Source organism: Gadus morhua, chromosome 16 (genome assembly GCF_902167405.1).
Source record: "Gadus morhua chromosome 16, gadMor3.0, whole genome shotgun sequence".
Taxonomy (NCBI): domain Eukaryota; kingdom Metazoa; phylum Chordata; class Actinopteri; order Gadiformes; family Gadidae; genus Gadus; species Gadus morhua.
In genome coordinates, this window is record NC_044063.1 from 7,562,374 (window position 1) to 7,579,847 (window position 17,474).

The 17,474-nt window shown below is 44.2% G+C and overlaps 2 protein-coding genes across 2 annotated transcripts; both read right to left on the reverse strand.

Annotated features, from left to right (window-relative positions):
- Positions 1-288: 288 nt before the first annotated feature.
- Positions 289-3,617, reverse strand: LOC115561805 (THAP domain-containing protein 5). Its single transcript, XM_030382047.1, has 5 exons — positions 3,433-3,617; positions 2,531-2,714; positions 1,685-2,433; positions 1,108-1,297; positions 289-856 (listed from the first exon to the last, which is right to left on the reverse strand). The coding sequence occupies exons 1-5, from the start codon at positions 3,504-3,506 to the stop codon at positions 743-745; spliced, it is 1,311 nt and encodes a 436-aa protein (XP_030237907.1). The 5' UTR covers positions 3,507-3,617; the 3' UTR covers positions 289-742.
- Positions 3,618-3,746: 129 nt separating this feature from the next.
- On the reverse strand, positions 3,747-12,671 carry ppp5c (protein phosphatase 5, catalytic subunit). Its single transcript, XM_030381646.1, has 13 exons — positions 12,422-12,671; positions 10,963-11,204; positions 9,969-10,116; positions 9,502-9,623; positions 9,355-9,420; positions 8,021-8,119; positions 7,790-7,895; positions 6,627-6,769; positions 6,236-6,323; positions 6,109-6,149; positions 5,699-5,877; positions 5,202-5,283; positions 3,747-4,977 (listed from the first exon to the last, which is right to left on the reverse strand). The coding sequence occupies exons 1-13, from the start codon at positions 12,654-12,656 to the stop codon at positions 4,915-4,917; spliced, it is 1,614 nt and encodes a 537-aa protein (XP_030237506.1). The 5' UTR covers positions 12,657-12,671; the 3' UTR covers positions 3,747-4,914.
- Positions 12,672-17,474: the final 4,803 nt, after the last annotated feature.

Sequence of the window (17,474 nt, forward strand, 5' to 3'; positions counted from 1 at the left end):
TTTGGTTGGTTTCTACGGAGGCATGTTACCACTGTTTGGATGGTCAGCACCATCTGGTAGACAGACAGAGTACTGCATCGAGGGCAACCCTTGATGTCACGTGCCTGAGATTGGTTATAATAGGTTTCCCTTGAGGATTAGACAATTAACTCATTTTTAGTTGAGAAAATGATGAGTGTATCCACACCACACAGCAGTTTCATTCCAAACAGAGGGCTCATTGTTTTTAATTAAAATAATCCTGTAGTTAAAAAGGATGCCTTGAGTGACAAAGAATTCACAAATTGCTTAGTGATTGGAATTGGAAGAAAGAATGCTTTAATCTCTGAAATGGAAGGATGAAACAGTGATTATATCACATGGTTCCAGGTATTACAGAGTAAAGAGCAGGGGTCCCACAAAAATCAGCAAAGAAGTACCTAAATATTTTTTTGATTATTTGCTCAACCTTAAATTAAAATTACCAACAAACATAGAATTTCATTTTCAAAACCAAACAAACCAGCCAATATTTTTATGACAAACTCAAAAAGAAAGAATCACTAGATTATTACCAGATTAGTGGAAATTTACCCCAAAAAAACAAAACTAATCTAATCCATTCAAATCCTAGAAGAGGTTCAAAGTCATGTTGGAAACTAGCGAGCATTTCATTATAGACAGAGTTCATTATTCAAGCCGGTTTTTAACAGTCAAACACAAACACCATGGTCTGTAGGGTACAAATCCTCGTTTATCTTCATCATTCATCTTCATCACTTAAAGGACTTTGAAAGAAAGCACCGCTTTCATATTCATAGACGATCGCCACGGTTTCCCCGGCGTCAGAAACAGCTGCACTGGTCTGTAAATAAGCCTGGTTGGGGATAGAGGGAGGGAAGGGGGAGCAGAGGGAGAGAGGGAGAGAAAGGGGAGTCTTTATTATCAGGACCAACGTCTCTTTGAATACAAACTCATCGACTAAAATAACACAATTCACTCTTGGAAGTTCAAGGGGAAACTGCACGTCATCAACGGCCGATCACAGTTTCTCGGCTGACGCATGACATCCCCAGGCCACGCCCCGTCTCCCTTCTGCCCGGACCGGGCCCCGTGCCCCGTGCCCACCTTCTCCAGCAGCTGCAGCCGCTCCTCGTGCAGCAGGTTGTCCTGGCGCAGCTGGCTCACGGTGGACTCCAGGCCCAGCAGCTTGTCCAGGTGTCTGCGGTGGCGCTGCTGCAGCACCGTCACCTTCCTCTGAAGCTCCGACACCACCGCCTCCAGCTGCTCCTTGCTCAGCCGGCTGCTGCGGAAGTAGCTGGAGGAGGCGGAGACGAGACGATGGGGGGGGGGGGGGAAACTGATTTAAAATAAGGTACAACTGTACAAAGGTCTCAATGATCCATCATGAGTCCCACAGAGACAAATAAGATGAAATCAATATCTAATCTTGCAATATTCTCAAATAAAAAAAAAAAACAGGGAAAGTTCAATTCTTATAAGCTGGAGCTTGTGTATCTAAGCTTCAGACTCTGATCCAAGTCATCTCAGCCCGTCTGAGCTGCTCCTCCGCCTGTCAGCTTCATGAACAACCTATTTTATCGACCACTCCTCTATTCCATATGCTTTCTGTTTCGCTGATATTGTTTCAGGGATGGAGAATATCCAGGGTACAACCTGTTAAACATGATAAAACACAACGTACCAGTGTTCTTCCAGCTGTTCCTTCGTACTGCAGTCCACATTTGGCTTCTCTCCGTTGTCTTCTTCTTCTGCATCCATTGTCCCCACTCCAGTCCCCAGAGAAGTGGGGAGGGGGTGCAGATACTTAGAGACGATGGGGACGGTGGAGGCGATGGGCTTGAAGCCGAGAGCGGAGGACAACACCGTTTCAGGGGGGGGGGGACTGAACTGGCCGTTCACCGTTAACACGTTTGGGATCGTCTCAAAGTAGGCAATGACTTGGGTGACTTGATCTCGGTCGGCCGTCGAGGACTCGTCCACCCCACCGGAGGGGAGATATTTGAGGGGCAGACAGGGAGAGGTCAGGGTGAGTGTGGCGTCTGCTGTGGGAAGTTCCTGACCGTTTGTAAATCCATTGACCTGTTGCTCTTGCACTTCGGAGAAGTCTGACACAACGAGGACTTCTGCATTCCCCTCGGTGTTGAGACAGGTCAAGCCCTCCACCGTGTGGTACAGGACAGCATGCATATCAAATGTTTCCGCTGGTGGGTCGGTTTTTAAACCCCCAAGGGATTCTGGGTACTCGTGGGCTTCCACCAATAGGGTTGTCTCGGACTGGGAGGGGTCTACGTTCATGTCATAAAAGTGGAGTGTATCCATGATATTGTACCGCTCTGTGTCTTCCGATAAGTCCGGTAAAGCCACCCTCAGATTTCTGTTACTTCGTCGATATTTACACTTCTTCTCGTCAAGCTCCACATCTTTTCGTTTCTAGAACAGAGATGTGTGATGTCAACAAATATGACAGTGTGTGAACTATGAAAGGCAAGTAAGTATCTGCTAAGGAGTTAATCGTATTATAGCCTACCTCAGATGACCTGAAGATGGTTGGAACAGCATTGTGCTCAAGGTAACGGATACCCCACGATACTTTGAAGGAGGACTCTGTGAAATGTTCGTGGCAGATATATTGATGTCGAGACGGCATCCAGCCTTCCCGACCCATGTTTCTCAACCACTGCTGTAGCCGTTCATAGTCGTGTAGAGGGAACCTTTAACAAGATAAAGATTGTATGTTTAGACATTTTGAAAATATAGAGGATGGGCCCTAGCAATTACTGAAATAATTGCAGTGGCGAAATTAAACCACATTCTGCCTTCCATGTTCAGAAGTCAGTCATATAAATGCCATTTAGTATAAAAGGTCATAATACAAAATAACTAAGTTACTTCACAACTATGCAGAAAGTGCAATGACTTTTTGCCTTCCTCATTTAATCACAGTATCTAATTTAATCATCAGAGTCACTCAAGAGGCCTCTACAGTTCCCGACAGAGATTGGTCACTCGAGCCATCTACAGGCCAAATAACGTTATTGCGGCAATTTAAGGTGACCTGTCTAATCCGACTTCAAGCTCGTACAAGTGTGATATATACAAATAACTAAAGATGAACGACACACAGTTGCAGCATTAAATATATAGCCATAAATCAAAATCAAATGGACGTGAAAATAACCGGATTATTAATTATTTTCTAAATGTTACGGACATGGACATGCACTGCCTCAATCACAATGTCGGTGAGGGCACAGAATCTCATGAAATAAAGCCTATGAGACAGAATTACCACAAAATCGAAATGCGCACTAAGAATACTTAAGTATCCAACAACACATTACTCTACTGCACAACTGCCAGGGTAAATAAAAAAAATCGAAACAACTCAAGCAATACATGAAGGAAAGTAAGCATTAGGTTTGTACTCACTTATAATAGCTTTTCCTTTTGTTTTCGTTTGTAGCGTCAGTTTTACAACTTGGAACAGAACAGTATTTGGGCATCTCTGTTGGTTTGTTGCCTAGTGCTACTCAAACATTGAGAACAAGGTGATGCCAAGGTAGCGTGCTTTATCAACATGTGGCGCAGCGCTGACGATCAGCTGTTGACGCAAAACAAGCGTGTCGGTGACGTAAAACATGTGCGACCATTGTTTTTAAAGGCTCAGTCGCATTTTCTTGTCACAGTTTATAATGTATATATTTAAGCAGCCGTTAAACAAAAATAAGCAAATAAAGACAAACTCACTGGACGATTTTTTTTATTCAATAACTTTCTCCAAACATGTACACGGAATATTTGTCATGATACAGTATATATACATACACGTCAGTGTATCTTATCTAAAAAGGTTGAGGGGCCTCTGGGGGTGGTAACTGTGCGTTTCAAGAGACGTCGGTGTGTATTGAAGAAATGGGACACAATGGGCCGACTAGTCACTTTGACATATTAGCGGACAGGAGTGCCAGCGGTGTTTGATAGACTGAAGCTAGATGGACCCGGGGGATGCGCGGCACCGATGACAGAATGAAGGGAGAGCAGTAGGACCTTCCTGAGTAGGAAGCAGTGCAAAACTAGTTGAATCAGTTACATGTTGGAGCCAGCTAAACATTCAACCAATGGCAAGACGGCACCTTATGCCTCTGGGGGCTTAATACAACGGACCGCAGTCAGAATCTCCTGAGACCACAGATCCAAATTCAGCCTATTTTTTTTGCAAAAATAAAAATATGCATTTTTATCAATCAACTTTTTAAAAAATATTAATTACCATCAAAATGTAGCTCACCCCTAACTCCTCCTGTTCCTATAGATACCTTGTGTCTAAACATGGCTGCTGCTCCTCCTCCTCATCATCATCATCATCTATGGTAGTATCAACTGCTCCGTCTGTCGGAGGCAGAATCAGCTGATCCACCTCGTTTGAGGCAGAATCAGCTGCTCCTCCTCACATTAAATCTAACAATCAATTCAGCCCAGATCTTTGGTAACACACCAGCTACCCTATGCCATCCATTGAGGAGTATCGGTCTGGCATGATACACGGCCAGATGGGAAATAACAATGGGTAGGGTTGAGTCTCTGCCCAGTCATACAAACGCATGGATGAGCAAATGAGACACGAGTTTCAATTTTGTTTCTTTTCCTTCCTCAGTTTTCATTGATGTGCGAATCGTCCTCATTACTGACTGGACTGGTCTAAGTGATCTCTGCCCCCCACCTCATCTCAGCAGCCGCCCTGCCTTTACCCAAACTGAGCCCGACTCGCGGAGGACCAATGGGAGGGGTGGGGTGGGGGGATGTTGGGGTTGGGTTAAAGCGCTGGAGGGGTGGAGGGGGCTGGCTGGATTGGGGGGGTTGCCCCTGGTCGGGTGGGAAGTCGTCATGGTGACAGGAGGGCCAGGACGGCGTCTACATCATCCCCATCTGCATCAGCGAGTTGGCGTATGCCATGGGCTTGACGTTCGGATGAGGCTGTGGGGGAATTGCAGAGGAAAAAAAATAAGAAAGGTAGTCGATATCTAAAAGAACACACACACACACACACACGCGCGCGCGCTGCAGCATGCAATGTCCAAGACATTATCAAGCACACACAAACACACCTCAACATGCAATGTCCAAGACATTATCAATTACGTTATTGGAGTTTTGGCAGATATCCAACCAGTGGGAGACAGCGTAAGCAATGTACTGACCACAGCTGTGAACTGGTGAAATTCTGGCTTGAGATCGGATCCCCTGAGGTGGATATAGGCGCCTTTATTTCCCATCTGATCACTGGAGGAGACAAGAAAATGTATATTGGAAACGTTTGATGCTGAGGGAAAAATGCGCTCATAGTGGCATGAGTTGGGAAAAATAACATTGCAGCAAACCACAAATACACATGCTATTCTAGAGGTGGATCCTAAAGGATAGAGACAGTCAAACTCAGAGCTGTTAATTTAAATTGCCACAGTAACAAAATACATCTGTTGCCATAGTAACTGAAAGAAGAATCGCTTGTTTTCACACACTTTTCTCGGTACAAAAAACTGTCACATTATGTGAGCGGTTGACAGGTTCCTAAATGCTCAACCCACTTATTTGCCAAGCAGCAGTCTTCCTTCGCTCTCACTGTGTGTGCCTGTGTCGGTGTGGTACTATGTGCAGGTAAGGCAGAAGGAGGCATACCAGTAGTGCGTGGGCTTACCAGTAGTTGGGTGCAGAGAACACGGTGATGCACTTCCCGTTGTGGGTGACCTCGTAGCCTTCCGGCTTCACCTCGTGGCTGCGAATGATGAAGTCCAGCTTGTTCTCTGTGAGGAAGCGCTCCGTCACGTCAGGGCCGAACTGGCAGCTCACCCCCCGCTTGCTGACCGACCGTCCGTTCTGTGAGCACAATGGGTGGGCCGGTGAAGATTTATGGATCCATTTCAGGCCTCGGACACACTCTTCCGGATTACATACGTAAAATAGACACTACGATTGGGGTTTTTCCCATTTCAGTTCATGAGAGAGTATGCTAGAACACTTCAGCTTGGCACCCGATGTCTGGATCACATCAAAATCCTACATCAGCGTATAAGAAACACCTCTGGATCTAGGAGACAAGGTACTAACCTGGGGCTGGGGGTCCGACCACAACAGGTCACACATCGGGCCTGGGGAGGGAAAAGCGACACAGTGAGAGAGCAGCACTCTATGCTGCGGTCTATTCTGACTCCAAATCCTAGAAGGCAAACAGTACCTGAATCTGGAGGCTGTCTGTTCCTTTCTATCTTCCTGAGGTCATCTAAGGTTACGCCATCTTCACTGAAGAGTCCGCCGTGCATCACCTTGGAGAGGGAGATGACATCAATCACCACATCACCTGGGACAGGTAGAGCCCTCCACTCCCACACATCACATTTACAACATCCAGCGTCACAAACTTATCAACAATATTTGCTTGCTTTACCCCTCACATCATTAAAAAAATGAATGCGATAACATGACATGGAACAAATCAAAGACGGCTACACATGCAATTATTTGAAAAAATGATGACCGAATACAGATAATACTAGAGAGGAACCAACGTAACGAGGGTGGGAGTCTATCCTTGTCAGCCTTGTGCAGTAGCGGTGCTCAGGACTCACCAGCACTTTGCCGTTGATGCACTGGGCGAGTGGCAGCCACTGGAAGACCTCACTGAACAGCTGGAACATCTGAGCTGTGTACTTGGCCTTGATCTCTCCTTCAAACCCATACATCTGGTTCATGTTGTCCGTCTCGTGGTTACCTAAAGGTTGACACAGTCATTGTGGTTTACCTATTGGACCCATCTGTAATTGTGTTGGTGGTAAGCATATAGGTCAAAGGCACAGTGGTTAACTCTAGGGTTAGGTGGCAAGGTAGAAGATCTCCTTTTTTGGCAACCTCTACGTCGAGAAAAAAAATCAAAAACAGCAAGCTGCTCCACACAGAGTTGAAGAGTGAGACTGTTGAAGCCGCTCTGCATACCCTGTCCGACACATACCACTGCTGGGTGATGGGAAACACATCACTAGCTGTGCGTTGCATGCGATTTGAATGCATGGCGCAAATTTCTTAACATTCAAAACAATAATAATTATTCACATTATGCAATTAGGTGAGCCACAGGCTCAATCACATTGTGGTAACTCATTTAGCAACAGTGACTAAAACCCATTTAAATTAAACCCTTTGGAGATCTTTGAGATTCCGCCTTAATATTAATCATAATGGTTATTGGGGCCAGGCAATTTTTCCTGATAGAAAGGTATCTCACGGTTGTACAAAATTATGACATTTCCATATCAGTATAGTTTCAAAATATGTCTCAATTTGAGCACCCCCAGATCTCTGCCACTGATCTGGGGTCGTGCTTCAAGTCTGCTGATGTCCTTTGGGCCCAGATGATTTGATCTGAGGTCAGCCAATCAGTGGGATGTGCTTAAGGACCCGAGGCTTTGATAGCAGCGAATGAGCTGGTTAAGAATAAGTGCGGCGACTTAGCTGGTGAAGGTCAGAAAACCATAGCATTATTCTCCAAGGCAGAATGAATGAAGATTAGTTGACTTTAAAGCTTTAATTGAATACCAGATAAAAAAAAGAATCTTTTTTTATCATATAGCTAATGGTAAAAGCAAGGTAAAAAGTGCTATTTTTTTATTTTTTTGAGCTCCACAACATTAAATGGCAGGTAAATTGATAAATTGTTCTGAGAAACCTTCTTATCTAGAAGGAGAAACCTGGCTGAAGGCACAGGAGCGTACTAACGCATCACCAGGTGACTCACCTCGAAGCAAGAAGAAGCAGTCTGGGTAGAGAAGCTTGTAGCCGAACAGTGTGAGGATCACCTCCAAGGAGAAGGAGCCGCGGTCCACAAAGTCACCATTGAACAGCTGAGTTCTGCAGTTAAGTCATTCCTACGTTGACTTTCAGAGCATTTGTAAAAATAAAAATAAATATTTTATGTCATGATACTTTATACCGCTAGAATAGAAGCAGTTAGCTTCAGGAAGGATACGTAGGGGTTGGCCGGTGATGGGAGACCATTCAAGTCGAAGATGTGCAGAAGGTCATAGAACTGTCCGTGGGTATCGCCGCAAATGCTTATCTTTTCTGTCTGCAGAAAGGGAGAGAATACAAGTTAGATAACAGAACTACATGATAAAAGACACATCACAGTAAGTAAGAATATATGCAACTGCAGTGGAAGAATACATTTAAACAACACTTTCTGTTTTCTGGATTAATGAGGATTTGGCCACTGCTCTAATATGCTAGTTTGCTAGTATGGTTGGGCGTTTTGCCGGAACGGTGTGCAAGCTTAAACCGGTTTATAAAATCGCTGGTGGTTCCTCCTGCTGCAACATGTACTGTCTGTTCTTTATGCCGTCTCCATAACTTCGCCCATTGTTATTTAGTAGTTCTATAGGGTGCAAAAAAATTGTGCAAAATCCTGCATAGCATTCCCACCATGTTTGTTTGACTCTAACAGTACGTTCACACCAAAAGCTATAAAGCCTTTTGAGTGATAAACGCTTTCTATTAGACATGTGCGATAAAACACTTGATCGATAGCTTTAAAGCTGTAAATGAATTGAAAACAGCTCAAATCTATGCAAACGAGCTAGTAGCATTTTGGCTGTAAATGGCCACCAGCCAATCGGAATGTAGATGTCTGTCTCCGGCGTGGGTCCCATTAAACATACGCACAAGAGCGATATGAGCTGTAAATATTTTTGACAGCGTTGCATTTTGAGCTATTTGGCATCTTTTGGTGTGAATGTACAGTAAAAGTAAATTTTTCCAGTTTCGGAGTTCCGGTTTTGAGAATCAGGATTTGTTGATTTTTGTGTGGTTTGCAAACTCGCTGCCTTCCACACACTCAAAGACCAAAATGGTTACATTTATTTTTATCTTTCGTTAGTTGTGTTGTCCATCACATTTCCAAATTGTTGAGTCGATTCCAATCCTCAGCAGCAGTGTAGCGGACGCGCTTGCGCCCTCTGGTGCCACAGAATTGAGAATTCTATGTTTGACGAATTCTGTGTGAATTGACTATCCAGCCAGTGTGAATTCCTCACAGTGGCCACAACCCTATTTGATAATGCAAAATCCAAGTTAAACTAAAGTGGAAGGAAGCCACAAGATAACTTCCTGTACACTGAGGACGGCCAGCTACGAGTCACGCAATACCGACCAACCAATGAGCTCCTAACCCTTGAAACCCTGTCTGAACATTGTATGGGGACGGCTGGGATTTTTTTGGGGGGAAAAACCTTAATGAATTATTTCAAATTTGGATACCACTGAAAGGATGACCGCGTTAAAAAGTTCAAACCATCACCAGCTTACCTCTTTTAATGTGATTTCAACCAGACTTGGAAGTTTTGAAAGAAGGTCCTTTGCTGAGATCAATATCTGAAATGAGATACATTATTATAAATAATAAACCATATATCCAAAAAATATTAATTATATATCAGGTAAACAAGGGTTTACCTGATAAGCACACTTCCTGTGTATTTTCTTTTGGTCCTTGAACCATTCCACCATGTCGTTCATGAACTTTGCCGTGACCTTCCCATCCTCAAGCTTGGGCCCAGTGTACTCGTCCTCGATGGCTGCAATAGAAGTTAAAGGCTAACCCATTAGTTCATCATGACAAAGAAAGAAAAATGGATCAATGTGTGTAAATCACATTCAATAAATAGCCTTTTTTTTTTTATTCTAAATGCCTGATCTTAAGTGGGTACCACACAAAGGCCAAATTTTGATTATTAATTAATCATTCATCATTCATACAAATAAAAGTACCTAATTAGTTTGGCAACTCCTTATAGGTGGAGAAAAACAAATATTGGTTTCAGATGAACAAGTTTCCTTATAACTTTACATAATGCTACAATAAAGGGCCATCACATTTGTACATTTGAAACGCTTAAATAGGAACATGGAACCGGACTTACTCATGTTTTCTATATCTAGAGAGTCCACAACAGATTTTTTTATCTCATCGCTGGCGATCGCTCTCTCAAAGGCCTTCTGTTTCACTATCTTGTTACACTCCTGGTATTTCATCTTTGCATCCTTATCATTGGGTCGAACTTTGACTACCTATAAACAAGGAAATGGAGACAACACGTTCAAAATCCAGTCGGCTTCTGCACACCGGGCTGGTGCTAATCCACAATTGTATGCAAAAGAAGGCAGTTTACAGTTAATTCAGATACAGCTCATTAGGGAGCATAAAGGGATTAGGGCATTTTACTATCCCTACAGCTATGCACATGTTGAACAATTATTAACAAATAGGGGATGAGGAACATTGATATCAGTCCCCCCACACATATAACACCCTTTGTCTAAATACGGGCCTAGTATCATCACCAAGCTCTATTAATACAATCAATGCATTGAGTGCCTGCCAATAACTTTCCAAATTCTCACTTGGCCTTCCATTATGCTGGGGTGCACTTTGATGCCATAAGCATGCTAGCTAGCTATATATATATTATGTATATGTATATATATCCATCCTGAGATGCAACCAGAACTATAGGCAGTTTATTCGCTGTGGTATGGGTGCCGACAGACATGGATCTAATTGGCATCATCTGTGGATTACTGGGGTAATCCTGGGTCTTGGCAGCTTGGGGCATGAGGAGATCTAACCATGTGACGACACGTCCACAGATGGAGCATGGCAAGCCAAATGATCACAAGGTGTAAATCTTAACACGTCTGGTAAATGCCAATTGTGGAATGTGAAGATTAGGCTACAAACTGGAACAGTATTGTTACAGGTCAATATTTTGTTTATTCTATTTATTAACATTTTTACAATAATAGACTAGTTCCTTTAAAAAAAGAGGGGGATTGCATGGCCCAGCCCGTCTCAGTTTAGTATGTATATTGCACACATCGTCAGAGGATGCCAGTTCAAGTTACAGCTTGACCCACCGTCTCATAGTCCTTGAGCGCAGCCTTGAACTTGCCCAGCGCCATGTTGGAAGTGGCCCGGCGGTAGTAGCCCTTGATGTAGTTCTTGTCTATCTCCAGGGCCTTGGTAGCATCCGCCAAGGCATAGCCATAGCACTCTGTGCGCAGGTACGCCAAGCTTCGGTTGCTGTAGTAGACGGCATTGGTGGGATTGGCCTCCACAGCCTCCGAGTAGTACTTGATGGCATTCTCATAGTCTTTATCTGCAAAGAACGAAAGACATGGCTGTTTATGTTAGTATGCGTGCTTCTGGTCAGGTCTTTATTGAGGGAAGAGGCTTTTAATTATAAGTTGAAGTCATATAGTACTTTGACATTCGAAAAAACGTTTACAGCTATTAATGCATTGCGAAAATGAGAGTAGGCATACCTTGAGACATTTTGAAATATGTGACAGTGACAAAGTGCACGACAATATTATTGTTATTTTTCGGGCTTGCGTCAGCCATACCTTTCAAAGCCACCATTTAATACTGCATTGTCTACGTACATTGAAATTAAATCACCTGCTCCCTTTGCATAATGTATAGGTGGGTCGTTAATATTGAAATTAAGTAATCAAGTATTTGTTTCCAAAATATCTGTACTCTCATCCTCAGACAGAAGAGCATTCTCAAGGACCAGTTTCCAATCAGCAGAAATTGCAAGAAACCACAATAGGTGAGCCTGCTGTGCTGTGCAACAACATCCATCGTGCTCCTTTATTCGACAATAAGGACATGATAGAATGACGCTATTGGTTTCATAATTTCCTTTAACAAATTGAACCTGTATTATGTGGATGTTTAAGACACTGAATAGACAATCTGCCTTAACTTTATATGGTAACGTTGTATGAATTAGTTATGTATATGACAAGGGCGCCGCATTGTTAAAAGTTATTCAACATTAACCTCACACCAGCAACAGTGTGGACATGATACATTGTGAAATATTGACTTTTGAGACAGAAATACCGAGTTTCACTGTCAACGTGCAAGTCCTTCGACTATATTATTGCCAGGTGCACTGGATGTAGTCCAGATTGCTGACTTGTTCTCCCATGTGCCCGCTGATGGAATCTTCTAGGCGGTTGTCTTGACGACACTTGGGTTAACTTTCTTATTCAGGCAACACGGAAACATGGTTCAAACCCAAACCACGGAATTTATTTAAACGTCAGAAAACAACCAACGATTAAACCAGTAGCACGCCACCGTCCACGGCATGCGTGACGGCATGAAAACATGCTAGCGCTTGTTAGCATCAAATGAATGGGATTCACCGCTAGCGAGCTTAGCTTAACGGTAGCAGCCCGGCTTCGGTTTAAGCGGTACTGGGCATCAGAAGCAAACGGACCACCTTCTGTATCGTTGGTACAAACTTAGTACATGCCCATGTTTCTTGTGAGACATGCACTTGTCAGAGATATTGGCTGTTACCTTTGAAGTAATTATTGGCCTTCTCCTTGAGTAGCTCTGCACTTTTATCTTCCTCCGCCATCTTCTTCAAACTGCCGTGTACTGCTCTGTTGCGCCATTGGCTGCGCACTGCAGTCGCAAAGCGGTCGCAAAGCAATGCTTTATTTTCATAAAGTCTGTTGAAGGCAACATAGATGGATCCGTCTATCAGTATGAGTCGTGGAATAAATAATAAATATGTATTAATTGTTTGCATTGAAGTCAGCTGTCTGCAAGAAAATAGCAAATATAATTAGCATAGCGCATTATTATTTCAGTCACACTGCGTCCGAGACTGTTATGAACTAATTATTGCTTTGAAATTTGTTTATTTTTGTAATTTTCGAACTGCTGTTCGCTAAAAAATCGTATACATTCAAGGTTAAAAAAGCATCCGCACAATAAGTAGAATAGTCGCTGATAGTAGTCACCCAACAGGGGGCAGTAGAAATCTTCAACGAAACGCAATGCGCCTTTTGGGTCACGGCCTTGAAGCACCTTGATTTACTGTGAGGTTGGTTAGGCAGAGAAAGGTTGTAATTGTGACTAATACGAAATCTCATCAAGCCTCATTAGTTGCATATTACAGAAATTAGTCATATGGGATTTTTTGTATGTCTGTCTTTTTTTATATCTCATAGTAATATTCCAGAAACGATGTTTGGCTTTAGTCACGTCGCTGTCTATCTCCAAATGCCCAAAAGCTTGAGGATGTCGCAGTGGCTTCTTTAGATCCCTGACCGCCAACGTCATGGAATATGGGGCAAAGTGGCAGGTGCCAGTATCGACAACCTTACTTGCTAGGATGTGCAATCTGAAGCATCCCTGCCCCACAATGTTTCTGTAAAAAACATCACACAACATTTAACAGAAACAGTCACCTGTGTGTGTGAGAGTGTGACCCAGACGAAATCCCTGGTCAGTCCACTTCTGTGACTCACAAAGGCTTACTGATGTTAATGACTCACACAATGACCCTTCCTCCCCCCCCACCCCACCACGAAAACACACACACGCACACTTCCAAACTCAGGAGTGTGTGACTTAACTTTCTCTCTGGCGCGTTATAGGTGACTCGCCTGTTCTCCTAGCCATAGCATGTCTAGCTCACTGATGGATTTTACGACTCGGAAACTGGAACAAAGAAGCTCCAGGAAAGAGGAGAGCGAACAAAACCACTGAGCGTGGCGCCCCCAGGTAGAGTAAACTCAGACGGTGAGTGGGAGAGACTCAGTGGGCGGGCGAGCTCCGGGGCTGGTGGGTGGAGGGCCGGTGGTGAGGGCTGGTGGTGGGGTGTTTCTCTTGGGTATTGGAAGCCTAATACAGGTTATGGAGGGGAAGGAAGTCCCCTCCATAACATTGTGGACTGTTGAGGTTGTAAAGTGATTAGGTTGGAGATGGTTAAGGAAGATTGGGTGAGGGTTTGGTGTGGTCATAGTCAGGGTGGGAGATGTTAAATAACGGTTTAGTGAGGTTATGGTCAGGGTTTAGTGTTATGGTCAGGGTTGGGTGGGTGAAATTGAATGTGAGGATCATAATGGGATAGGAACCAGAGAAGTTTGTATAGTCGTACCCATGTGGCCCCCTGAGTCTCAAGGCCAGCGGGTGGTTAGGGGAAGCCAGAACAGTAAATGGTTTTATTTCCACCCTGACTCTATCTCCAGCTCCATTCCCATCTCACTAATAGGTCTTAGACTTTGGGGAGTCGGTGGGGGGTGGGATATTTGAACCATGTGTTTTCCAGTGGGCAGGGCGGGAAGGATTTAAAGTGAAATTAAAGATAAACTGGCTTTAAAAAAAAAAGGAAAAATAACTCCACCCTTCCTCCTCTCTCTTGATTTCTCCTCCCGATTGGTAGGCGCTTCGACTTCATCCGTTCTGATGAATGGTAGCAGTCTGTGTGACCTTATCAGGCCCATGATCATTCACATTAAAGGGCGGCATATGGGAATCTCTCCCGAATAACTCACTGGAATCCTCTGCTTACTCTTCCCCTTTCTTCTGGCCGGTCCCGAGGCAGGGGAGTGTAAATCAGCCGTGACACACCACATGTTGCGTCTGATGCTGCTCGACCAATGTCGGCTCTCCAACCGCAACCCTCACCCCAACCTCTGGGCCTGAACCCTCCTCTCCACTGGCTCTGTCCACACAGGTTCACGGTAGGTTAGGAGAGAGAAGGGGGCTTTGTAGAGGGATACAAACTTGTGAGATGGGAGGGAGAGGTAGACAAGTTGGGAGAAGGGTGATTTGGGGAGATGGCTGAGTTTGGAGAGAGGGTTGAGTTGGGAGAGGTATTTTGGTGAAATGGGTGAGTTGTGAGAGAGAGGGTTAGATGGAGTGAGGTGATTTGCGAGGGAGAGGGGTGAGTTGGAGAGAGGAGTGAATTGGGTGGGAGAGGGGTGAGTTGGAAGATAGAGGAGTGAGTTGGGTGGGAGAGGGGTGAGTTGGGAGAGACGAGTGAGTTAGGAGAGGGGATCGTTGAAGGGATGAGTTGGACAGGGCTGACTTTGGAGGCAGAGGTGTGAGTTTTAGAGAGGGGTCAGTTCGAGGTAGGGGTGTGTTTGGAGAGGGGATTGTTTGATGGGTGCGTTTGGGGGGGGAGAGTGGTGAGTTTCAGAGAGGGGTCAGTTCGAGGGAGGGTGAGTTGGCAGAGAGGAGATTGTTGGAGGGGTGAGTTTGAGACAGGTGGGTTGATGAGATGGTTAGTTAGTGTGTTTATGTGTAGTGAAGTGTCTGTTTGCATTATTTTGAGGTTTGTTTGAGTCCGAGGGCAGTGAGGGACTGATGTCCAGAGCAGTAACCGCTGATTTGTCGAGGGGGGAAAACGCTCAGTGATTTGTTTTGTTTCCGACAGCCAGGCACAAGAGTATATACGCACCTCGCAAAATCCAAACACTGTATTTTCCATTTATTAGTCGATTACACCCAGCACTTTTCAATCGTGCATTTGAATTATTTCTCAACTTCTTTATCAGATGGATGTATACATTTTTGACATAGAGCATTCAATGGACGAGAGTCGGCCTCAAGTTTGCATTTCCGAATGAGCTTGTTGGTTCCTGTTAATGTTTTGTCGATAACCCTATACGTCCCCATTATGTACACGTTGACGAGAAGTTAAAGTTCAGTGTAGGCATGCTCTGAAAAGATCTGCATATGCATCTGCACACAATCCTGATGCAATTCTTCACGAACGTGGGGTCCAGAGAAATGTGAATTCAGCTTGAGTGGCAAGCGCTTCATAGGAGTGTTGGTTTCTTTGGAATATAACAATAATAATTACCTTATTTGACAGTTTGTGGTATGAGGTTGATTAGAAGGTTATGACAAACATTTGTAATTGTTTTTTTTGGAACGAAAACACATTGTTTATGTAGGTTTATATATGTAGGCCTGCAAATTTAAATGCTTAATGGGAAATCGCTAATAAAACCTGGCCTAGTGTCTGTCACCTTACAGCAAAAACTACAACTCAAAAAAGCATAAATAACCAACACGTAGTACCAGATGCCCTTTCCTAAAGTGACTTAGAAAGATCCTAAAAATAGGAGCTGGTTCATTCAATAGCTTCGGTGGCTAATGGATTCTAAAATACTCCTCGGACGTTGACAATGTTTTTCCAGCCTTCTGTAATTTAGGAAAAAGTCCAAACAAAACCCTCCGTGGCTCTTGGTCCCCTGCCAGGTTTTGCTGGTAAAGCAGAAAAACTGTGTGTCTGTCTGCTAATGTTTACTATAGAGGGTTTATTTTGTACTTATTCCCAGCAGTACAGCTGTATCCTGAATTCCCACTGACAACTACCACCGCTCAGGGTTCGAGCCCACACAGATGGAGTGTGACGGACAGCACAGGATGGCTAATAGGAGCCTAGCGTCAAGCACCGATTATTTTCAGAGTGAAAAAGACAGACAAGAAAAAGAGACACGACTTTACTTTACTTGTATTTCTTCCCTTGATTAAATTACATCCCCAGCCCTGGCTGTTTACCAAGGGAGCCAGAATAGTGTCCTCCCATTTTATCTAGACTAATTGTGAAGGCCACACACAGAGGAAAAAATGCAGTACTTCAAACAAGGATCCCATGAGCATGTCTTCCCTGCTTCTTCTGTCTGACTAAGTAATATTACATCCAGATTGAGCTTCCTCAAGTATCTGCTTCTTTCTTCTGTTTATGTCTCATAGCCCACTGTCTCCTTTTTTTCCCAGGATTTCCCCCCGAGTTCATCTCCACTCTTCTGAAGTCTCTCCCTCTCCTTCTCTCTCTTTGATGTTTAGCCTATTGGTCCCTCATTTATATTCTTCTTCCATATCTTCCTTTCTCACTCGGTCCCTTGGTTATGGGCCAGTGTGTTTGATCTGCGTCGGACACGAGAGCAAGGGATCAAATACACACATCCCAAACAGGAAATGAGAAACTCAAGCAAACAGGCCCATGTCAGGATGCTTATGAGAGAGAGAGAGAGAGAGAGAGAGAGAGAGAGAGAGAGAGAGAGAGAGAGAGAGAGAGAGAGAGAGAGAGAGAGAGAGAGAGAGAGGGAGAGGGAGAGGGAGGGAGAGAGAGAGAGAGAGAGAGAGAGAGAGAGAGAGAGAGAGAGAGAGAGAGAGAGAGGGAGAGCGAGAGAAGAATGCAGATAGAGGGATGGAATGTCAGAAAGGCATTAGGGTTCAAACATGGGCGATTTCACAATGATCATTAGTAGATATGAGTCACATTAAAGTAGAGACCAAGCCGGGGGGCAAAAGTAAAATCACCCCTGAAGACTCAGCATTCAACATCTTCACACAAGCTCTCTCTTTCTCTCTTTCTTATTATTTTTCTCTTTCTCCCACCTCTCTCTCCCTCTCTCTTTCTATGCCCTCTCTCTCTCTCTCTCTCTCTCTCTCTCTCTCTCTCTCTCTCTCTCTCTCTCTCTCTCTCTCTCTCTCTCTCTCTCTCTCTCTCTCTCTCTCTCTCTCTCTCTCTCTCTCTCTCCAGAGGTGGTGGGCGAGACAGTGAGAGAGAGAGAGAGAGAGAGAGAGAGAGAGAGAGAGAGAG